This window comes from Babylonia areolata, chromosome 22, assembly GCF_041734735.1.
Source record: "Babylonia areolata isolate BAREFJ2019XMU chromosome 22, ASM4173473v1, whole genome shotgun sequence".
Classification (NCBI taxonomy): domain Eukaryota; kingdom Metazoa; phylum Mollusca; class Gastropoda; order Neogastropoda; family Buccinidae; genus Babylonia; species Babylonia areolata.
The window spans coordinates 4,478,345-4,502,298 of record NC_134897.1 but is presented as its reverse complement, the minus strand read 5'-3'; the positions used below and the strand labels follow the sequence as shown (position 1 = coordinate 4,502,298).

At 39.1% G+C, this 23,954-nt stretch overlaps 3 protein-coding genes across 4 annotated transcripts in view; 2 read left to right on the top strand and 1 right to left on the bottom strand.

The window, feature by feature from the left end:
• The first annotated feature begins 1,805 nt into the window (after positions 1-1,805).
• LOC143296887 (major facilitator superfamily domain-containing protein 3-like) lies at positions 1,806-11,818 on the top strand. 2 transcript variants are annotated; one of them, XM_076608874.1, is made up of 5 exons: positions 1,806-2,116; positions 2,250-3,182; positions 3,728-3,875; positions 6,990-7,108; positions 8,929-11,818. In XM_076608874.1, the coding sequence occupies exons 2-5, from the start codon at positions 2,306-2,308 to the stop codon at positions 9,261-9,263; spliced, it is 1,479 nt and encodes a 492-aa protein (XP_076464989.1). In that variant the 5' UTR covers positions 1,806-2,116; positions 2,250-2,305; the 3' UTR covers positions 9,264-11,818. The 2 variants fall into 2 exon arrangements, with proteins under 2 accessions (XP_076464989.1, XP_076464988.1); XM_076608873.1 differs by having other exon boundaries at positions 1,806-3,182.
• A 3,814-nt stretch (positions 11,819-15,632) lies between these two features.
• LOC143296925 (la-related protein 6-like) lies at positions 15,633-20,890 on the bottom strand. Its single transcript, XM_076608948.1, has one exon. It carries the CDS (start codon positions 20,881-20,883, stop codon positions 19,462-19,464), a length of 1,422 nt encoding a protein of 473 aa, XP_076465063.1. The 5' UTR covers positions 20,884-20,890; the 3' UTR covers positions 15,633-19,461.
• Positions 20,891-22,291: 1,401 nt separating this feature from the next.
• Positions 22,292-23,954, top strand: part of LOC143296924 (uncharacterized) — a 127,421-nt gene continuing 125,758 nt past the window's right edge. The window contains exon 1 of the mRNA XM_076608947.1: positions 22,292-22,400. The gene's annotated coding sequence lies outside the window, so the exon portion shown is untranslated. The remainder of the gene's footprint in view (positions 22,401-23,954) is intronic.

The window sequence follows — 23,954 nt, the reverse complement described above, 5'->3', positions numbered from 1 at the left end:
TAAAACTTGTCTAAAAATTGTCAGTAAGCTGACCGTAGCCTTGCTGTTCATGAGAAGAGATACAGACCAGAAAATGCAAAATAATCAATGGCAGAAAGTAGCAGAAGTAAAACCAATATTTAAGAATGGTGACAAACAAGACCCTGGAAACTATCGACCAGTAAGTTTGACATCGGTTATTTGTAAAGTCTTTGAAAGTTTCATACGTGACACTTTGAATAAACATTTGATTGATAACGACTTATTGTCTGATTATCAGTTTGGCTTTACCAGTGGTAGAACCTGTGTGACTCAGTTGCTGAATACTTTACATGACTGAATGCAGTCACTTGAAAACAATAAACCAATGGATGCAATTCATGTGGACTTACAGAAAGCGTGCGTTCGATAAAGTTCCACATGATAGGTTAATTGTTAAATTACAAGGGAACGGTATTTGCGGTAATTTGTTGGAATGGATAAAAGACTTCTTATATGAGAGAACACAGTATATATCAGCAGGGACTGAGTCATCGTGTCCTGTTAAGGTGAGTAGTGGTGTTCCTCAAGGCAGCATCTTGGGGCCCACACTCTTTGTATGTTATATAAATGACATGCCTGATATACTAGACCGTTTTGTGAAAATCTTCACAGATGATACAAAGATCTATGAGGAAGTAGATTCTGATGTTGGTAGATTGAAGCTACAAAAAGAATGGGACCAAGAATGCTGCCTTGAGGAATTCCACTGGTCACGTTTGAAAAGTTAGCACACTGGACTGATAGATGGCAAATTAAATTCAATAGCAATAAATGTAAAGTTTTACACGTAGGCAGGAATAATCCACATTATAAGTATTATATGGATGGTACCGATTTGCAGGAGACTTCATCGGAGAGAGATCTTGGAGTCATTGTTGACTCTGATCTCTCTTTTGATGTTCATGTTAATGAAACCATTAAAAAAAAAAAAAAGCCAATAGGTTGACTGGAATGTTAGTTGGGAATATACAGTGTAAAAGTAAAGACATTATGGTGCCATTATTTAAGTCATTAGTCAGGCCAGTCTTAGAATATGGGAATGTTGTTTGGAATACTGGCCTAGTGAAACATATACAGTATTGAAAATGTTCAACGAAGATTTACTAAAAGAATCACTGGCTTTACTGATACGGTCTATGAAAATAGGCTGCAAGCACTTCAGACTGCGTGGCGCTTTAATAGAGATGTATAAAATGACTCGAGGATTATATGACAGCAGAACTAGAAACTCTGTTTACATTGAACGAGGACACTGCTACAAGAGGCCATTCCTACAACCTGTTAAAAGTTTCAGTAAAAACTTCCACATTTGCACATTTCTTTACTAACAGAGTAACAAATGTTTGGAATAATTTGTCACGTTGTTTCCGCAGGAACAGTGAAGACATTTAAAAATTATCTTGACATTCATTTACAGAAGTTTAAACACAAAACTCATCTAGATATTTCTTGGTTTTTCAAGCATTGCGCATTCAATGTTGAAAAATGAACCAGTCATATGTGGGGGCTCTCTTTTTCTTTCCCACTTCAAGCGGGCAAAAGGCCTTGTCAGACCTGCACGCCTTGATATTGATATGATAGAAATATATCATGAATTATTTAGTCACGAACGGATACACAAGCACACTGACGAGAGTCGTCATAGTTAGAATAGTGAAATTGACATGTAGCGCTGATAACACGTAACGATAAAAGCAGTAGTGCTACTGCTATCGACGATTAGTGGTAAGCTTAATGGCAAGTCCGTGGCAATCTCCAACCCATTCAGCTGAAAGGGAGCTCGATGCTCCAACCCCTTGGACTTTCCCTTACCGGATATACAACTTGTTTTCCGTGTCAGTAATGTCCCCTTCAAATATCCGCAACTTTGTTATCGAAATTTGATGGCTATTATTTATCAAGCCAGTGGCTTGACCGCCAGTTCTTGTCATCGGCATCTGTTCGTTTCTACCCTAGGCCCACATCATTTCGGCAACAGGAAAAAAAAAAAAAAAAAAAAAAAATCTACTTTGACTTGAACTTCATATCAAGTCATAGCGTTCCTTGTGTCGTGGTTTGCGACAAAGAGCATCCAACACACTTTTAACCCCAAAACGTCAGTTTTCTGTTGATACTGCAAATTTATATCTTATGGTGTTTATGCACTACGTTGTTAGGAAAACGTGGCTGTGAATCATCTCGCAGCATGTCTCCAACTATTCTTCTGTCATATTTGTATTTTCTCCAAGGTTTACCTTACGGTCTACAATCCAGATTCCTCCCAATATATTTCCGTGCACATGGCATGTCCCTGTCTAATATCGGCTTCGTCAAAGTGCTTTTCTTCCCCTGGATGTGCAAGACCCTCTGGGCACCGTTCGTGGATCGTCATGGGAATAAGAAAACGTGGTTGCTGTGGAGCATGCTAGGACTGGGCACAACCTGTGTGCTGGCAGCAAGCATACAACCAGACTGGCTGGTCCCGCTTTGTGTCATCCTGCTTGCCTTCAACTTCCTAACGTCCACACAGGACATTGCCACTGACGGACTAGCGATAGAAATCCTGACCACGTCACAAGTTGCCAGTGGGAATATCGCCCAGGTGGTGGGCTACAAGTTCGGGGCAGTCATCGGAGGGGGACTGCTGGCTTGGCTGAGTGACCACATCAGCTGGAGTCCCATTTTTATTTTTCTTACATTGACTTATGCATCGGCGATGGTTATGGTGAAAATTTTCGTTCCAGAAAGCACACATTCCTTGGTTGAAAGACCATTGCAAATTCAAGCAACATTTGACTCAGAGTTTCAGATATGCAATAAAGATAGTGATCCCAACAAAGAAAATCCAGGGGATAATGGTGTGACACTGTTAGATTCTTCTTCAGTGTACAGAAGTAAGATAGAACACATGAGCTCAGCACTACACAGCAACACTGATTTAAAACCATGTTTAAAAAGAGACGCTGATGTTTCCAGTTTTAAGCTCAATGCCACAAATAAACAGTATGAAAATACAGGTTGTGAATTTCATTCATCCCCACATTCAGGCTCCAATTTGGCTGGAACAAATGATGGTGGTGCTGACAGTGGAGGTACCTGCTGGGTAAAGGAACACTTTGCAGATGTTTTGAAAGCAGATGGCACAATGTGGATCATTGTCTATGTCCTTGTCTACAAGCTGGGTGAGTCTTGGAATTTACAGCTTCATGAATTTGTGTTTTGATGATGATGCTTGGGATATTTAAGGGTAAGGGCAAAATCTGTTCAGAATGTTATGATGACCTTTTTTGATTTAAAAAAGAATGAAAATATTGCATCTGTCAAAAGTATACATTGTAAAGTAATACTGTTCTGCAATATGACATTACAATACATAAAACAATTTAAAGATTAATCAGACTTTATAAATGATGATATATTTAATATAAAAATGCATTAAAAAATTAAAACTGTATAAGTCTGCTTATTTATTTTATCAATTTATAAGCATTGCAGAACACCAAAAGTGGTTTGCTTCACTTTTTGTCAGAAGTGAATGTGTTTTGAGGAGAGGTGTGGAAGGGTGGGATCAAGAGAACTACCAATTAAAAAAGTTCAAATTTTACAAAGTTTTAAACTACGTAAATGTAGTTAATTCTTACAATGGAAAACTTAATATTCCAATGTTTCAGCAAGTTTAATTCTTCAGTGGAAGACAACATTTCAGTGTGTTGCCTGTGCTGTGCAGGGGAGCAAGGGGCACTGAACATGATGCCCATGTTCCTGATCGACGGCGGCATGCCCACAGCAGAGGTGGGTCTGTGGACAGGTGTGGTGGGACAGGCAATGTCCATCTCTGGCTCTGTCATAGGAGGAGCTGCAATCATGTCCGGAAGGTAATGATTAAAAAAATCATATTAATAATTCTTAAGATAATTACAGTTGTGGTTTATCCTTCAAGAACCATAAGCACTAATTGTGCAGAGGATGCTTGTAAATGTTGTATATTACACTGAGTAACATGGTAACAGACCTGTTTATGCTATGACTTAAGTGTAGCATTCTCCTCTTTTGAAGCAATTGCTACACTGTTACACATCAATACATAAAACTCCATGAATGCCACGTTGCTGGCTGTGTGGTTCACTCCTGATGTGGTCCAAACACAGATCTATGTGGGGTTTTTTCCTCTTCAACAGGTGGCATGCCTTTTTCAGCTCATGGGATTGCGTTTCTTTGTTTTATTCTCCGTCACCACCCGCAAGTGTTCTCATGATAAGTGCTTGAAGCAGGTGCGTGCCCAAGCACAAGCACACATAATAACTGAATGTATCTATCTTTCACCATCCAAAATGGCAGACAAGAAACGACAGCACAACAAAGAATCAGATTGTGAAATTGTGCAGCTTTCAATATCGATGTTGGATTGCAAGAAAAAAAAGGAAGGTGGAGCAAAAGTTTATCAGTTCGTATCACCAGAAACACCCTTGTCTGGTGTCAACAAAGAGACCATACTTTGTTTTCTGCACAACATGCAAAACTGACTTCTTGTGTAAGCATGGCAGGTTGTTTGACTGTACTTGGCACTTGTGGATTATGAGAAAGCCACTGGAAAGTTTAAAACTGTTGCTTCATTTTTTCAGCCCCAAACAGTAGAAAAGAAAATACAATGGAGCAGGATGCTACGAGGGCCGAAGCGATGATCTGCCAGCTGATCATGGATTCGAATCTGCCACTTGCTGCTTCAGACAAGTTTTCGAAGGCTGTATCAGTGATGTTTCTGGATTCCAAGATTCCTAGTTCTTCAGTCAGTCAGTTGGAATCATATTTATAGCCCAGTGGACTACATAAGTTTAATAAATGGATTTTCCTCAAGTTCTTCAGTCAGTGTATTAGAATCATGTTTTCGCCCAGTAGTGGATTACAGTGGACTTTCCTCAAGTTCTTCAGTCAGTCTGTTGGAATCATGTTTATAGCCCACTGGACTACACAAGTTTAGTTTATGGTCTTTCCTCACGTTCTGTCAGTCAATTAGAACCCTTTTGTTTATAGTCCACTGGACTAAACAAGTTCAGTTCATATATATAAATTTAAGTTTCTCATCCTTTTTATTGTCCATCTGATCACAACCCTTTGACACATTTGAGTACTAATTTCTTCACTTTAAAGCAATACAGTATGTGTGTGTGTGTTTGTGTGTGCATTTGACATCAAATGTATATATGCCTGTTTTGGGATGAACATCAGCGCAAACAGTTGCATGTTCCCTTCATCTACCAGTCTGAGACATTCATCAATTCTGATTAAATACAGTTTTATCAAGTTGTTTATGTGAGGTAAGAAAACCATTCATTTGTCTTTATCCTAACAATAATATGGTATTTATGTCAACATTGACAGTAAAAAATGCTTGGTAAAAGATGCTGCACTTTGCTACTCTGAAACTGTTCTTTTTGCCCATCCAAGATACACTTGTACATGTTTGTAGGTAAACATGTCTGTGGTAATGAAACATTCAGACAGTTTTAGATGGAGGTATTTCTTGGTGTTTTTTTGTGTTTTTTTTTTTTTAAGGTGATTCATATTTATATACTTTGCTGTGACTTATGGGTGCGGTATAATTGGTATTCATGTTTGTCTGTCTCATAGAAAATACATAACTACATAGGATACTTTCATATAGATGTAGATCATCACAGATTTGCACCCAAAAATCACTGAAAATATGCTAATTAAACAGAAAGATTTGTTAAAAATGTTCATTTATTATTGAAGGATACCTTTGTAAGATTATCTGTGACAGCATGTCATTACTGGTGCGTTGGTCAGTTGGTTAGGGCACTGAATTCTCACCCACTTTCCTGAGTTCAGTCTGTTGGGTCAAAGGTGGAGAATTTTCAGATCTTGCAGATCAACATATGTGCACAACTCCTTGTGCCTGAACTCCCTTCATGTGTATACGCACGCAGAAGATCAGATATGCACATTAAAGATCCTGTGATCCATGTCAGCTATCGGTGGGTTATGGAAACAAGAACATACCAAGCGTGCGCACCCCCAAAAATGGAGTATGGCTGCCTTCATGGCATGGTAAATAAACAGTTCATACATGTAAAATATTACATGTCTGTGTGAGTGTATGCACGTGACTGAAACCTGACTGAATGACACAGGAAATGAATTATCAGTGCCCAATGGCAGCCCTCAGTTGGCTCGACTCAAGTAGGCAGCCCATTGTGCAAATGACTGTGTGTTTGTAAAGCGCTAAGAGCTGAGCATAGGTGCTATATTAGTATCTATATTATCATCATCGTTGCTTTTCCCCTCATCTCTGCATGCATATTCAATTTCCTACCAAAGTGGATTTTACTGTAGAAGTTTGCTTGGGACAACTTTCTTGGTGTCATGGTTCTCTTTGTGTGTGTTAAAGTAAATTGCATGCTACACCTCTGTTTATGATTATGATGATGCTGATATGGATACTTATTGTTATATAGCACCTATTCTCAGTCTTTTTACATTGTAATCACAGCTTGTGTTGCACAAAGATTTCAATTATGAATGTTACAGGGATTTATATCTTGTAACATGTTATCTAAAATATTGTGGCATATAAAGCAGTCACCAAATAATAATAGTGGGCAAAAATTTAATGTACGCATGTTATAGTGTTTTATCAGGTAAAGATTTGAAGCATGTGTGTCATTGTGAATAAAGATTGGAAGTGAGCATATATACATGTATATCATTTGTGTTGGCTGGTTAATTCAGTTGTGTTCACCATAATGTGTTGGCAGGTTTGAAATGTGTACATATGTTTCGGCAAGCAGCCGTTTGAACTTTGTCATGTTTGAAGTGTTTTGGCAGTGAAACATTTGAGTGATGAATGCCATAGTGTTTGGGCAGGTATCAGTCTGAATGATGTACAAGTTTTTTGACAGAACAGGATTTGTACATTACAGTGTTTTGGCAGGTGAATATCTAAATGGTGTTTGTCACATAATTTACAGGTATACAGCACTGAAGTTCCTACAGCTGCTGAGTGTGGTGAAAGTGGTGGTGCTAGCAACAGAGGCAGTGGTGGTCACCACTGCTTCCATGCAAACTGAGTTCTTGGGAATTAGCACAGGTAAAGGTGGATGAATGTGCATGTAAGGGGTTCTTTGTTTGATTGTACTAGCTGGCTTTATCCTTCATACTATAAATTCTTATTTGTCAAAAGTTTTTGATGTGTTCAAATATTTAAGTATTTAAAAAGATTAGTTGCTGTCCAACATGCATGGAGGAAGTGGTTTAAAAAAAAAATTTAGTAGAAGTTTGTTTGCTTCTGTTTTTAACTGCGATATGTTCTTTCACTCTAAACCTTCCGGGGTGGTGAGGAAGGCATAGTCGGACTTGGAGAAAGGATGTTGAAGGGTAAGATGGAGGGTTTACCAGCTGCCGTGGCAAAGTTGTTGGCGTCACGGACTGACGGCTGGGAGGACGCAGGTATGAATCCCAGCGGAGGTGGGTTTTTCAGCCTGTGGCCGGCTCCTACCCAGAGTTGAGTGTGCTGTGTGCTTAAATGGGGAGACTGGGACCACACAGTCGAGTGTCATCCACTTCAAGGATGCATCTTTGGGTGTGTTGCTCTAATTACTTGACCAACACTGCAAGTGTCTGTATCTCTCAGGCCTGGTTAACGCCGGGATATCATTATGGCAGGAAGCGTAGAGTACAGCCTTGTCATGCAGTCCTAAACCAAAATGGACCTCCATGGCAACATCATCATCGTCATCCTCCTCCATCATCATCAATATAGACAAAACAGTCTCAAAGTCTGTGGCCTTTCATGCCCTGCTCTCATGGTGACCTCAATTTTGATATCCCTCCACTTCTGTGCTTGGGGTGAGTCCTGTTAATGTCTTCAGTGTCAGCAGATTCATGGGGGGCTGTTGTTTGAGGGACGTGGTGGCGGTCTCCACTCTGCAAGGGACGCTCACTCAGTCTGGCTCAGCGACTAAGCCATTATTGCCGTTAGTAGGGGGCTTAGTATGTGGTGTCTTAAGTTCGTTAAATCAGAACAGGCACCGCTGAACACCACTGAAATGACTCAGCAGCAGTGCAGGGTCTCCTCTGGTGTGTGGCCTCCTGGTGATCTAACATCGATGGTTCCCTGCGGACTGCCAACGCTGGAACTGTGACGGACGAACCCGGGTGTGACCGTGTATGGAGGAATCTAAATGAGCGGCGTGGGAGTAATGCCACTGAAATGGTGCAGATGATGGGGTAGCACAAAAAAAAAAGAAAAAAAAAGATGGAGGGTTTGTTTCTTGGATACACTTTAATTTAAACATGATCAGGACAAACTAAGACACGCTCTTTAGGTCATGGTGAATAGCAGAAATGAATTGTCTGCCAAGTGCCTGTTGACTGTCAAGGCGTAATTGAATTTGAAAGATCTTGAACACTTTGTATTTGTTGTAGACCTGTGAATATCTATGCACCTTTGAAGGTTTGCCTGTGAATGTCGGTGTAACACTGGACACCTGTCTATGAATCTCTTTGCAAGAATAAAGACCTGTCTGTGTCTGAATGTCCTTGTAACATTAAAGACCTCTTTATGAATGTCTATGCAGCATTAAAAGCCTGTCTGTGAGTGTCTGTGCATATTCGCAACTGTAACATTGAGCAAAGGCAATATAAACAATCTTCCCACCATAAATGCAAGTATTGCTTCCAGATGTCAAGATTACATGCTGCACCTGGAGTTTTGAGAAGACTAAAAGCTTGCGACAGCCTAAGTCTGGGGTGAAAAAGCTATGTTTTTTTTTGGTTTTTTGTTTGTTTTTTTGTCAAAAGTTCATATTGCAGAGAGATTCAGACAGCACTGTCTGTGATTTTTTTTATTTGGCTATTTTAGTATTTGATTTTGTTTCTTTCTTCTTTTTTTTATCTTCCCTATTTCAGTGTCATGCATCACGCTGATGCAGATCCTTATGGTGGTGAGTGGCGCAGTGTCCACAGCGGCCTTCACCTTGATGATGCAGTGTTCACAGCATGCCAGTCCCCACTGCCGCGCCAGCCACTACAGCCTCCTGGCCACAGCAGAGGTTCTGGGCAAGCTGCTCTTCTCCGTGTTTGTGGGTGTCATCACTGACTGGCTGGGCTACTCCCTTGCTTTTGGCCTCTTTCTGACATTGTCACTCATCGTTTTGCCCTTGTTTCACTACGCTCCAAATTCTCTGTCAGTGTCAGTGGCCTCTCTCCAGAGGGAAGGAAATGGTTGTAATAAGAATTGTTGAAATTTGGGCAGTCGTCTGTTATTTTGTGTGTTTTTCATTCTAGATGGAGAAGGTATCAGTTCCCATTTGTCAATCCATGCATTTAAAAAGCTGTTAACAATAAGTGTCTCATGGAGTTCTATGAAAGTTTGTACAACGTTTATTCCGTCTTATGTTTTGTGCAAAGAGAGTCTGTATGGACCCCCCCACGGGGATGCCAAGGGCTCTCTCAGGGTGAACAGTCCCCACCTTCCCATGGAAATTCTGACAAATTCTTCCTGTTGTGTTGCTTTTGGTTTTTTTCATCTTCTTTCTGTTGTCTTATCCTTTCTTTTTTCTGCCTTGCTGGTCCATTCGAGCATTCACCTGTATTTTTCGAGAAAGACTTGAATGTTTTTATTTGGTGTTTGGGCATTCTTGCTGTCTTGGTTTCAGTTTTTTTGTACCTGTACATGTGAGATGCCCATTTCTACATCAATTTTGTGTGTGTGTGCTTGTTAATTACATGATTTTGTCCATAATGCAGGGTTAAGTTTCATGTGGGTCATTGGTCATTGACACATATGATTTAGAAATGACCCATTGATAAGGCAGCCAATTGGCCATTCAACTCATTCATTTTTCATAAAATTGGTCATGCTAAAAAGGTTTTTGTAGTTATCTCTTAGTCACCTGAAAAATGAAACGCAGTTACAGTTTCTTAGGAAAATATAAATATAACCGTTACTGTTGTTCATCTGCAGTTCCACATCATGGCTTCGATATGTGCAGAACATTTTGCCATAATAAATCATCATCTGCATTGTGGAGCATGCCACTGAAAGGAGCTTCAAACTGTCAAGAAATATCAAATGAGTGTCCAGAACATTTGCAGTCTCTTCCATTCTGCACATGACCAGAGAGTCTGAATCAAAAGATTTCTTCAGCGTTCATGGGCAGCTTACATGTATATTTCACTGATGTTGTGCAAGAGTGTGGCACATTTGAGTAAAATCAAGATTCAATCAAAATTCACACAAGCTGGCTTTTACGTGCATGAACATTTTTATTTATCATTTACTTACACATACTGACATAATATTATATAATCTTTAAAGTGCATTTGAAGTTCCTCCTGTGTATACACAAAAATGGAACTAAACAGTTCCAGACATCATACTGGCATGGTAGGAAATTTTTGAGACATTTTGCAACTATGGAAATGAGGAGGATTTCCATAAAACAGAGGAAAGTGATTTTCCAAAACATTATTAAAACATTGTTATTTGACTGCTAACACATGTGACAGTTACATGTTGTAGAACTGTTGTCTTTCAGCTGTACTGCTTTTCTTTTGTTTCTACATTTTCCTTTGTATAAATTGGGGCATAATGTGAGTCAGCACAAATCAGTGTTTCAGTATTGCACAAAAAGTTCAGTAATGACTGTGTTGTAGTTTCCATGTTATTCATGACACAGCATGCAAACATTAACACAGAGTCTCTGCATATGGTCACACACAGTGACATACAGACTCATATATATATATATATGTGTGTGATGGACAAAGTACAAATTTACTTACAAATTTTGGGGATGTGAGATAGGGGTGCCGGGGGCAGGAATAAGGGGTTCGTTTCCCTGACCCATTAATTTAAAAAAAAAAAAGAACCAACCACCGTGGGGAAGTGGTTAGCATCGTGGACTGACGGCTGGGAGGACGCGGGTTCGAATCCCAGCGGAGGTGGGTTTTTCGGCCCGCGGCCGGCTCCTACCCAGAGTTGAGTGTGCTATGGGCTTAAATTGGGAGACTGGGACCACACAGTCAAGTATCATCCATTTCACGGATGCGTCTTTGGGTGTGTTGCTCTAATTACCTGACCAACACTGCAAGTGTCTCAGGCCTGGTTGACGTCGGGATAGCATTATGAAAGGAAGCATAGAGTACAGACTTGTCACGTAGTCCCAAACCAGAATGGACCTCCATAGCAACATCATCATCATCATCATCGTCATCCTCCTCCTCTTCCTTCATCATTACCAATATAAACAAAAAAAGTCCCAAAGTATGTGGCCTTTCATGCCCTGCTGTCAGGGTGACCTCAGTTTCGATACCCCTCCACTTCCGTGCTTGGGGTGAGTCTTGTCAAGGTCTTCAGTGTCGGCGGATTCATGGGAGACTACTGTTGGGGGGGGGGGACATGGTGGCGGTCTCCACGCTGGGGGGGAACGCTCACTCAGTCTGGCTGCACGACTAAGCCATTATTGTCATCAGTAGGGGGCTTAGTAGGTGGTGTCCTAAGTAAGTTAAATCAGAACAGGCACCACCAAGTGTACTTTGTTACAACTTGGCGCTTGTGAGCAAGGATGTGCAAATTCTTTAAATATCTTATAATAAATTAAAGCCCCTTACCACTAGCCAAACTTAAAAATAAAATAAAAAGATAAAGAAGCCTTCCCTTGATCCTGATGATATGAAGAACTACCGCCCTGTTTCAAATCTTCCTTTTCAGTCAAAATTGTTAGAGCGTCTTGTTTTTTTTCAGCTTTGTGACCATTTGACTCATAACAACGTACTCAGCCCTTTCCAGTCAGCATACAGACATCATCATAGCACTGAAACCGCACTTGTAAAGATCATGGATGGTATTTTAACATTCCTTGACAATAGTAAAATCTGTGTTCTTACAGTGCTTGATCTTTCTACTGCTTTTGATACCAGTTTGTTTGTTTTTTCCACCACTGACCATGCTATTTTGCTAAACAGACTTAGGCACTGCTTTGGCATCTCTGGCTCCGCACTGTCATGGTTCCAATCCTACCTTACAAACAGAACAGAAACAGTCACGGTAAATGGCCATCAATCTTTCCCATCAACAGCTATACATGGTGTTCCACAATGATCTGTGCTGGGACCAGTTCTGTTTATTCTCTATGCTCAACCACATTTCGATGTTGTCAAAAACCATTCTGAAAATCACCATGCCTTTGCTGACGATAACCAGCTCTGCAAAGAAACGACTTTTTCTGATCTTGACTCTTCCATTGGGGCCCTTCAACAGTGTATTGCTGACATTAAGGCTTGGATGAATCAAAACAAACTACAGTTAAATGATTGTAAAACTGAAGCTATCATTATTTCTTCAAACAGACTGTCTATAAACAACTCCTTGCCTTCCTCTCTTAAAATTGGAGATTCAGATGTAGATTTTGTATCTTCAGTGAAAAATCTGGGTGTGACTGATTCAAACCTTTCAATGAAGAAACACGTAAACAATCTCTGCAAGGCTGCATACTTTCAAATTCGGAAGATCAGTTCCATCCGACATCTTACTACTCAAGCAACACAAACTCTGGTGTGCTTTCTTGTCTTGTCTAGGCTAGATTACTGTAAGTCACTCCTCATTGGTTGTCCTAGATACTTAATACAAGAACTCCAGAAAGTTCAAAACGCAGGAGCAAGATTAATCTTTAGAACCAAATAGACTGACAATATCACTCATCTTCTGCGTTCTCTCCACTGGTTACCAGTTTCTGCCTGCATTCAGTACAAAGTTGCAATTCTCACCTTCAACTCCATTTTGGGTGCTGCTCCTCAGTATTTGGGAGAATACACACCCCGTCGACAACTCAGATCATCTTCCGATTCACAGCGGCTACTTGCTTCCTGTGTTAAAACCCGATCCTTCGGTGATTCTTCCTTTTCTTATTCAGCTCCATATGTCTGGAACAGTTTACCTCACAATCTTCGCCACTCTACTTCATTTCAATCTTTCAAAACTGGTCTGAAAACACATCTTTTTGAAAACACCTATCCATAGACCTTCCAAACCTTTTCAGTTATAAGCCATGCAAACTCACTCTCTCCTGTTGTGTGTGTGTGTGTAATTATGTAATACACGTAGTCTCTGAATCTGTTTTATATTATTGTGCGCTAAATCATTATTTCTTCTCTTTTGTGAGTTATTGCACACGTGCGCTTGTGTGTGTGTTTGATGTTTATTGTAAAGCGCTTTGAGCTCTCTTTAAGGGAGGAAAGCGCTCAACAAATGTCCATTATTATTACTTGTAAAGCTTGTGCAACAACTATGGTGACAAAATCAAAAAGGGTGTGTGCAACACACTGCTGTTTCAAACCATTGGAGCCAGCTAGTGTTTTGTCGTCCATCATCTTGGAATTTTCTGAGGGGTACTTACAATAATATCCAGTGTATTACCATACAGAGTGTGACTGGCTGTTGCTCCTCGCAGGTAATGAAAGTAGATATATCAAGCTTTCTGAAAGTTGTTTTTTTGGATGTATCAACTTTAAAATGTAACTGAAAAATCATGAAATGATGCAGATGTATATACGTCATGGGGCAAATAGCGATGCATTTTTCATGATGTATACATCATAGGACACCAAGGAGGGTGCAAATATATTACATGCTTATAACAGTATACTTAGCATTTTGAAAGGGGTACAAGCATGTAGGATTATTATCACATTTTGTAACAATATGACACTTTGGTAAAAAAGATACAGATGTCTGCAATTCATTGTTATTGCTATTATCACTTGTGATTTAGATCCACTTTAATAAGGATGTCCATCATTGGCACATCATCCTTTTGGTCATCAGTGCTATGTAAGTTGAACAAAAAGGATCAAAACTATCATTTTAACCTTCTCCATATGTTGCTGGTCACGATTTTCACTTCATAATTGAATCAGATTTTATGTTACTCACACAGTTTAACGACTTTGTCAATAAAGCATGGCCCTATGTCTGTACCCAAAATTATTTTTGTCAATAAATGGATAAAACAAAAAGTAAAGCTCCCAGTACATTGTGATTCAGAGTAGACCAATACTCTCAAAGAATAAACCGCGGGTTCCAGCAGACCCTTGACACATGGCAAGGCTTTATTCCTTCAGAAAAAGCATGGGACCTTGGTGACCTACAACGTACAGTGCGCCAACTTTTACGTGACTAGCAGAGTGTGGAAGCAAAAAAGTTCCGTGATGCACCAGAACTGGGGTGTTACAGATTCTTGTTTAACTGTTTGTTTTGAAATTGTTGCAACTTGTTAGTTATGTACTGGGGCCTGTCTTATTCATAATGGTGTACCAGATCTTCTCAAATCTGAAATAATAAATCCATATTTGTCCTACCTCCTACTGTACTAGCCTTTTCTTCTCCAGAAAGTGAGCTGAAAGGTAAGAAACTCAGAGAAACTGAAGGTCATAACTGGGCCAGATTCAGATCAAGAAATCAGTAGTGGAGGTAATTTAGAGTATGTGACACAGCACAGGAAAACCCAGCTAAAGTCGGAATTCATCATCGATTACATTTAATATGTACTTTCAGAAAGTATAGAAACCACAGATTAACATACAAAAAACAGAAATAATATCATTTTTTTCTATATTTTTTTTCAAAGTTGGTGTGGTGTGCCTGAAAAGAACAAATCGAGAAATCAGCTAAAAAACAAACAAACAAACAAAAAAAAACCCATACATTTGCCTGCTTGTATTATTGTAAATTGTAAGTGTAACTTTCCAGCAAGAATAATCTTGAACATGTGATGCCAAAAGATTCAGAAATAAGTACACTATAAATTTCTGTTTGGAATAAAGCACAGAAAAATTCAAATTAATTTTCTCTCTGTACTCAAAAGTCAAGAATGGTGAGTGGAGGAGTGACGTCATGCCACGAGAGAGACATTTTTGTGCATAACTCAGAATAGCTGGTTTTTGAGTGTTGTGTCACATATAATTTTACAGCTGTGTGTGTAAAGGCTTCTTTTTTGTTCTGGTATTTTTTGTTGTTGCAACAATATGTCTCATCAAATTTTAAATGAACTTTCATTCTTACTGGAGGATGTTACTTTTGGCTTAGATGCTGCACTCCGGAGAATTGAACATCATAAATGATGGAGCTGAGGGTGTCGCATAACTTGAAGCTCTTGTGCAGTGGTTAGGTGACCTAGTAGTGGTGCCTCCACCTAGGAAGAGAATCTGACTGAGGGTGCTGGATCCCACACAAATATTTTATCTCCCTCCATTTGACATGAGCAGTGGTCTGGATGCTAGTCATTCAGGAGATGAGAACCCAAGGTTCTGTGTGTAGATTGCACTTAGCACATGTAAAAGAATACATGGCAACAAAAGGGTGTCCCTGGCAAAATCCTGTAAAAAACAAACAAGAAATACTAGTCCAGAAAACAAGTACAATTGTAGACAAAAAAGAAAAAGGTGGCACTGCAAGGCAGTGATCCACTCTCCTTGGGGAAGAATCGCCCAAATTTCACACTGAGAAATCTGTTGTTTAAGAGTGATAGCACTGATACAGTACAATAAGCTAAAAGGTCTCACACGCTCACACACACACAGAAAACAAAACATCAATTGTAGATTTGTATAAAGTGTATTCTAGTTCTACCAAGGTACAGAACTTGTAAACAAAATTTAAAAAAAAAAAAAAACATAACACTGACTCTCTCATTTCAGTCAAATCCTATGAGTATGACTGTCTTTTCAGTCAAAGCCTATGAAAATATCAAAACACCACAACAACCTAACACACAACAAAATGGGTGTACATTATGATTATCATATCATGATACATCACTTCACCAGTAGTCAATGACCCCTAACAAGCATTCAATGAGTAAAACAATGTGAAGGTGATATTGAATAACTGAAGGGGAAAAGAAAAAAAAAAAAAAGAAAAGAAAGAAAAGAGCAAAAACACACACACAAAAAAGCACAGAAAACATGAGTTTATCACCGCCACTGTCCATTTGAAAAACACGGTCAGCATGTATTCTACCAATAAAGATGTAGGAAAAACACAAGTACAGTTACATCAATACATTGTACAAACATACAAATTAACATATACTTGAATCAGTGAATGCCTACTCAGCAAATTCCTTTGTTTTCCATACAATTATTTCAACAAAAACATAACAGCAGCAATAATTCTAAAATTACGCACTTCAAAGTTCAAGATTTCATCATGCAGGCTGGAGTTACACTAATTTCAACAATTTCATACAAACGCACATTTATATAAATTATAAACATCTGTATTTTGTTCCACAGGTTGAAGGGTAGGGAATGGGGGTGGGGTGAAATCACATGATAAAATGTTTAAAATTTTTTTTTTTTTTTTTTAATCTTATCCAGCTACTCAGGTGTTACATGAACTGCAGCACTGGGATATTCTAAGTGTCACCACAATTTTTATGCTGGCATGAAAAACAGGAAACAAGGGAATAAAAATAAAATAACACACCACACCCTGAGATCAGTTTCAGTTTCAGTAGCTCAAGGAGGCGTCACTGCGTTTGGACAAATCCATATACGCTACACCACATCTGCCAAGCAGATGCCTGACGAGCAGCGTAACCCAACGCTCAGGCCTAAGATCAATAAAAGCAAACACTGTTGGTGCTAACACCACTCAACTGAAAAGTGATTTGTCTGACATTCATTTGGCTTCAACACATATATAGAGTGATAGGATGTTTTCTTTAAAAACAATAACTTTAATGTCCTATCTGAGCTACATATTGACCTTGAGTGGTGGTCTGGACACTAGTCATTCGGATGAGATGATAAATCTGAGGTCCCATGTGCAGCATGCACTTAGCGCACATAAAAGAACCCACGGCAACAAATGGGTTGTCCCTGGCAAAATTCTGTAGAAAAATCCACTTCTATAGGAAAAACAAAACTACATGCAGGAAAAATTTTAAAAAAAATAATAATAATAAAAAAAAAGGGGGGTGGGGTGGGGGTGGGGGGGTGGCACTGTAGTGTAGCGATGTGCTCTCCCTGGGCAGAGCAGCCCGAATTTCACACAGAGAAATATGTTGTGATAAAAAGAAATACAAATACAAAAGCACAAACTGCACTTAAATTAGTAAAAACATGCCACAGTGATGATTATACTGGTGCCTGGGAACACTTGCCTTCCAGTTCCACCTTTAAAATTTGCTTAATTCAGAAAAAGCAGTGACAAAACCTCTTGAACAAAAAAGACTTTACTATTCATCATATGGAATTTCTACAATGCCTTACATCCTGCAAAGGCCTCTTTTAAAACTGATATTACACACCATCAGCATGACTTTACAATGATACATGAAAAAAATCCACAACTCTATTAGTATAAAAGTTAACAACAGCAATGATATTTATTCACTTTAAAACACAATTTCTACAACTCTGTCCACATACACAATGCTCATCTTTTAAAAAGGGCGATGATAGGTTTATCATGATGATGAATGATCCAGTATTTTTCCATAATCAGACAGTATCACTTCATAAAGTTAATTGTACCAAAGAAACAAGATGATTTTTTTCTACTTTGAATAAGCAGCTTATTTCTATTATATTATAAACAAACAAACAAAAAATCAAAAAGACACATAATTCCACTTAATTCTTATTTCAACAGCAATATCCACATTTCTTCCCCCGTACTTTTCCGTTTGTATGACAGAAAAACCTGTAAATTGGTTAATAACATTGTAATATATACTCAACATTTCTTCAACTCCATTCTTTGACTTGCCTTCTTTACGTCTCTTGACAGGGGAAGAAATGTAGAGTATACATTACAATGTTATTTACACAAATTTACGACTTTTCCATCAAAGGAACAAAACTGAATGAAAAGGACACAGTGGAAGAAATATGGATATTGCCAATTTAACATTATCCTGTCGTCTCTTGTCATGAAGTAGCTAAACACTACCTTAGTGGTAGTGTCCAACTGTATTCAAATTTTAAATATTTCATCATTCAGCAAAAACATGAATAGAATAATTTAATGAACAACTGTAAGACCAAGAGTAAGAAACAACTAGAAAAATAATGAAAATGAACTGTGATGACACACACACACACACATGTAAATGTTAAACAGATAAAAAAAAAAAAGAAGTCATTTCCAACTAATTTTCATTCACTTCCAACCCAAGTTCCAAATAGGAAATTTTCTTCCTAAAATTATGTTTAAGTAACATACTACTGTGACACACTAGTGCAGACTCCGGCAGGGGTTTGATTCCAGTCCTGTGCAAACTACTACCCGCCTATGCGGAGAAAACGAAAGTAGCTACGGCCGATAACCTCCCGAAGTAGGTTACCTCCTCTGTGCATCCCTATTGCCCGCTGAAAATGGGGGGAAGTGAGAGCCCCCATAATTGTATTGAGAGATTTTTTATAATCTAATAGTGTGCAAGGCTTATTAATGATGCAAGGCTTAATTTCTGCCCCAAATACTGTACCTGTTGTTGTGAGAACCCGAGGTAGAAGGCCCTTACGACTGAGATTGCACCATAATTTTAGCTCGAATGGCCAAACGAGCTAAGTTTGTGACCTGATACAAGTCTTCATCAGATACAAAATATGAGTGTTAAAGAATCGACAGACAGACAGAAATACGAAAAAAACTTTGCTGTATGAAGAGCATAGGATCAGGAGTCAAGATGGCTGCTGGAAAAAGAGGGCGCTGGTCAGGGATGCACAGGGGAGGTAACCTACTTTGGGAGGTTATCGGCCATAGCTACTTTCGTTTTCTCCACATAGGCTAGTAGTAGTTTGCACAGGACAGGAATCAGACCCCTGCCGGAGTCTGCACTAGTGGGTCACGGTTAAGTATGTGTAATTAAATAAGTTTTCATCAAACTCAAAGCAGGTTGATTCTTATCACAGCAATGAATATGAAAATAACCCTTTACTCTTCCTTAATTTATGACAATGAGACTTGTTCATTAAGTTAATGGTTCAAAATCACAAAGCAGATGAACAAATCATAAATAGCTACCACTTATGACAGTGTCAATCTCAGTCAGTAATACATAATTTCAGTATTTTTACTGAAACAAGTCTCATTCTGTGTTTCTAATGTTACAGTCCCTTAATACAGATATGATCATCCATTGTGTATTCAATTCAAAAACCACTGTACTTCATAAGTTCATTATTAACTATTCATGATAAATATCATTTATCAGTCTAGATCTGGCAGACGCAGTTGGCTGACAAATCTGAAGAAAGTTTCAGCGTGCCTTCAAGAGTAATCACTGAAACCATACAGATTTATCATGCATTTTATAATTTGACTAAATAAGAATTAAGAATAAGGGGACATAGGATCTGCTGTAACTCAGTGTAACTGAAAACTGATACAAGATTTTAAATACCTTTTGCTGACCTAAGTGATCCAGACTAGTCTTATGCAATAGTATTGCACAGCGACTTTCCTGGACGACGTGCACTGAAGCCCTTGGTTCCATCCGGCCCCCTGGGTTGTCGCAGCACTCCCACCATGTCCAGCAGCCTGCTGTTCATGGGACTTTGCGAAGAACTGTTCCAAGCAACTTCAGAGACAGGGCTGCCTTTGCTCTTGGAGTCCTGGACTGCACGTCTCCGATGCTGCACCCAGGGGCTTGAAGGACTGCTCTCCCCTTGGCTATGTTCTGTATTGTTCAGACGTCTCTCTTGATTTTGTTCAGTGTGTGTGCAACGCACACCATTCTGTGATGTTGCATTTACCTGAGAAGACTTGCCACGGTTCCGACAACGAGAACTGCAAGGACTGGATCCAGGGGAAGAATGGGGTTTTGACTCATTGGATTTTGAGTCAGTCGAGTGATTATGGTGATTTGAATTGTCTGAGCTATCTGTTTCTGAACCATCTGAAGATTTTCTTTCAGCAGCAAATTTATGAGTTTTCTTTCTGCTTCCTGCATTCTTGTTCTTTTTGCTTTCACTACCAGTTCCACCATCTCCATCTTCTGGTGATGGACGGTTTTCAAATTCTGCATTTATCACTCGTTTGTCTTTTCTAGATTTTTGTGTGTTGGATAATAGAGTAACACGTCTGCCATTGCGCCAGTCTTCAGTGTTTGTCATTGTTCTGCAAGTATATTTTGCCTGCCCCTCTTTCTCAAACTCAATCACTGCACACACAGTCGTGCCAATCTCTGGGTGTTTGTAAGCAAACTTGAGAATGTCTGGCGGAATCGACTGTCCTGGTCGTAGAATTCTAATCAATGTAACCCCACGACACTTCGAAAACTCCTCTGCAACAGAGTCAACAGTTGGATTTTTTGTGGCCAGGTTCACTGCTACAACATTTCGTGATGGTGTGGTTTCATCATACTCAGGCATTGGCTTCCGTCTTCTTACCTTCGTTCCTTCCTCGTTTATTTCCAACTCTACTGACTGCCGCAAACTGAAAACCACCACCCGCGGATCTTTTGTCAAACTCTTAACTCGTTTGAATGAAGCAATTATCATCACACTGATAAAGCCCGACTTGCTGCGTCGAACATGTTTTAACAGGTAAGTGTCTTTCAAAATGTTAGCATCTGAAAAATAAAATTCCACCTGTTTGATGATTTTGGTGCGGAGTTCATCATCCGGCTCGGTGAAGCCGTCAGCAGCTGATATTTTGTGATCACTATCGTTTGACATGGGATTCGTTGCTCCTCCTTCGCTGGTGCTCGAATGAACACAGTCGTTCGTTTTTCTTACTTCGATGCTTTTCGAACCACGTGGTGATTCTTCGTGCACGTCGTGTCGGTTATTTGACATTTCGGTGGTCCCAACACGATCTGCGCCTTCAGTGACGACTTTCCCTTCACCGCTCATGTTTTCAACCAGTAAGTAATTGGTTAACTGGTAGAACTTGGCTTCACGTAGAAAAGAGCGGCTGCCGATAATACGACCTCTCCGCCAGCCAGCGTCCTGTCTGAATGAAATGACTTTATGGGATACCGACTTTTTGATACCACTTCCGCTTCCCCCTGCTGGGAGGCCCTCAACGGGTTTCGTGTTTATTTCTCACGAAAAGAAATTTAATCAGAAAACCAACGTGTCACAATATAAATAATAATACGAATCGATGACAATAGACCGCTCGAGAGTTCTTTCCTGACATGACTTAACAAGCAATTGAGAGAGGCAGAACGTGCGAATCAGGAGGCTTCTGTCATCGATTTTTTTATGCTTCCTGTTCTTAGTACAAATGTGTATACATAATCTGGTTAAATGGACAAATACTTGGCTGTTGCAATTTAACAGCGAGAAATACAAAGTTCTGCACCTTGGAAAGAATAATCCACAGTATCAGTACACGACAGAGGAAAAGGGGATAGTACAATGGATAGTACAATTGCCAAAAAAGATTTGGGGATCACGATGGATCCAGAACTCTGAAGCTTTAAGGCACATATAAATAATATAGTGAAAAAGGGAAATAAAATTTCTGATCTTCTTGTGAGAACTATAACTAATAAATCTCCCGAAATTATGATTCCATTGTTCAAAGCTCTGGTTAGACCCATTATTGAATATGGAAACTCAGTATGGTGCCCTTACCTTAAAAAGCACATAAATATGATTGAAGGGGTTCAACGCAGATTTACCAAGTGTATAACTAGTAATACTAATAGTACTCGTGATCTTAGTTATGAGGAGTGCCTGGCTCTTTTTAATATGCCTAGCCTAGAGTTTAGAAGATTCAGTGATCTCATTGAAGTATATAAGATCATGCACAATATTTATGATCCTTGCACCACCTCTTCCTTGTTTACTATGGCTAACTACGATAAAACTCGAGGGCACAACTTCAAAATAAACAAAACTAATTTCGTAACTAACCGGTTCCGCAAGTTTTTTTACTAACCGTATCATAAATCTGTGGAATAACCTTTCCTATGACACCATCAATGCACCATCGGTAAACACCTTCAAAAATCACATTGACAAAAAGTTTAAGGACCATGTATTTTCCACAGAGTTAAATCTTTATTGAGCTGTAGATAAATGTAGTATACACTATGCCAGATTTAAACAAGGGTCTGTTCACAACAAGTGATCCAAAAGCACATAAATGGACACTGATTTTTTGGGGGAAAGGCTCTTAGCCAAAAGCCAAACATTTCTGTGATTCTGTGATTTTTTTTGATTTTTTTTTTTTTGCGTACGCAAAGCGGGTCACGTGATACGCAAGTTTTTGCTCGGAGGGTAAAAGGAAGTCACGTGGACCACCGCCAGTCTGTTTTCGGGTTTACTTTTCGCATAAACGTCGATGAAAACCGATAGCATACTAAGTGAAAAGCACGCGTGAAGTACACTGATACACTCGATAACGTCTGCAGACGAAGGTATGAAGAAAAATTTCGTTGAGTGCAAAACATTGATCCTTATGAACATGCGGAATTATCGGATGACATCTCGATTCTGCCAAGCACGAAGCAGGACATAGCGACCACCTGGTTCACCGAACCAGCTACTACACACGAAAAAATTTTAAAGCAGTTGTTGTTTAGTCAAGATGCTTTGTTTCTGTCAAGTTTGTGTACACTGTGTGTGTGTGTGTTTTGTTTCTGTTTGCTTTGTCAGTTTGTGTGCACTCTGTGTGTGTGTGTGTGTGTGTGTGTGTGTATGTTTGTGTGTGTTTCCTTCCACCCCCTAGTCTAGGATAGTGCAACCAAAGAAGTGAATAGCATAAGAACTTGTCATTGAATAGTTATTGTAACTGGGTGTGCTGCAGTCAGCTGAAGTTAATTACTGCTAACAGTATGCTTGAAACAGTTCTGTTAAGTCCTCCCTTCTTGTCATGACACTTAAGATTGTGTTCACTTGACACGCAATGATATATTCAAAGTAAAGTGAGCATATTCATCATCAGACAGCTATGAAAGACAAGTGAACTATAGTTCAAGTACACATTTCATGCACAAAGTATCAACCATGTCACATGTTGTATTTATGGCAATTTTTTTCCCCCACTCAACTGACCACAATGAAAGGGTTGTTTTAGCTGTATTTCTTAGTTTGAAGCAAAATAAGTGGACCCAGTTTGGGTACAGTGTCATTTCACAAATTAAGATCTGGCCTTATTCTGTGAACTGCACTTTTCCATGGAAAACATGACTGACAGTATGTTTACAACAATACAAGAAAAGTAGTTTAAAGATGTGTTTAAAAGGTTTTGACCCAGACTACCTTGATCTGTCTGCTATTTTCATTGAATGTTAGCATAATCTAATCAAGTTTTTATCAGGTTGTTTGGGTTTTTAAGGGAAGGGGGGAGGAGGGGCGGTATATTTGTGTTAGGAGGAATGTGTATTTGTCTGTATGGGAATGTTTAGCATTTGTATGATGTTATGTATATGGTGTTTATTCATTTGTTGTGTACTGATTTGTCTTGTTGCTTTGTATATTGTACTTGCTTCGTGGCTTTGATTTATGCACACATTGATTGGATCATGGATTTTATAAGTTTGTCAGCATGAAAAAAGACAGATTAGAATATATTAGAAATAAAAGACTTGAAGGAATGATAGATCAAGAGCTTTCTGGATACAAAATGGTGAAAAGACAAGTAGATACTTTTGTAATTTAGAGAAACGAAATTTTGTGAACAAATCAATTTCCTTTCTGCAGAAGAGTGACGGTGAACATGTATGTGATGATAAAGACATTTTACAAGAAACTAAAGAGTTTTATGAAAATCTGTGTAAAGAGAGGGAGATGATGGATGTCAACTTACATAACATAATCCATGATGCTCCAAAACTAAGCGAAAGAGAAAAGGAATCTTTAGAAGGGAAGGTGAAATTACCTATACTGAGGCACACGCTGCCCAGAAAATAATGAAAAACAATAAAAGTCCTGGAAATGATGGTTTCACTTGTGAATTCTATAAGTTTTTC

Excerpts from the sequence above, each read along its gene's own strand:
- LOC143296887 (XM_076608873.1), top strand. The coding sequence starts at position 2,207 with ATGTCTCCAACTATTCTTCTGTCATATTTGTATTTTCTCCAAGGTTTA. Across the intron at positions 3,183-3,727 it reads TGTCCTTGTCTACAAGCTGG|GGGAGCAAGGGGCACTGAAC; the intron begins GTGAGTCTTGGA and ends TGTGCTGTGCAG. Across the intron at positions 7,109-8,928 it reads GTTCTTGGGAATTAGCACAG|TGTCATGCATCACGCTGATG; the intron begins GTAAAGGTGGAT and ends TCCCTATTTCAG.
- LOC143296925 (XM_076608948.1), bottom strand. The coding sequence starts at position 20,883 with ATGAGCGGTGAAGGGAAAGTCGTCACTGAAGGCGCAGATCGTGTTGGG.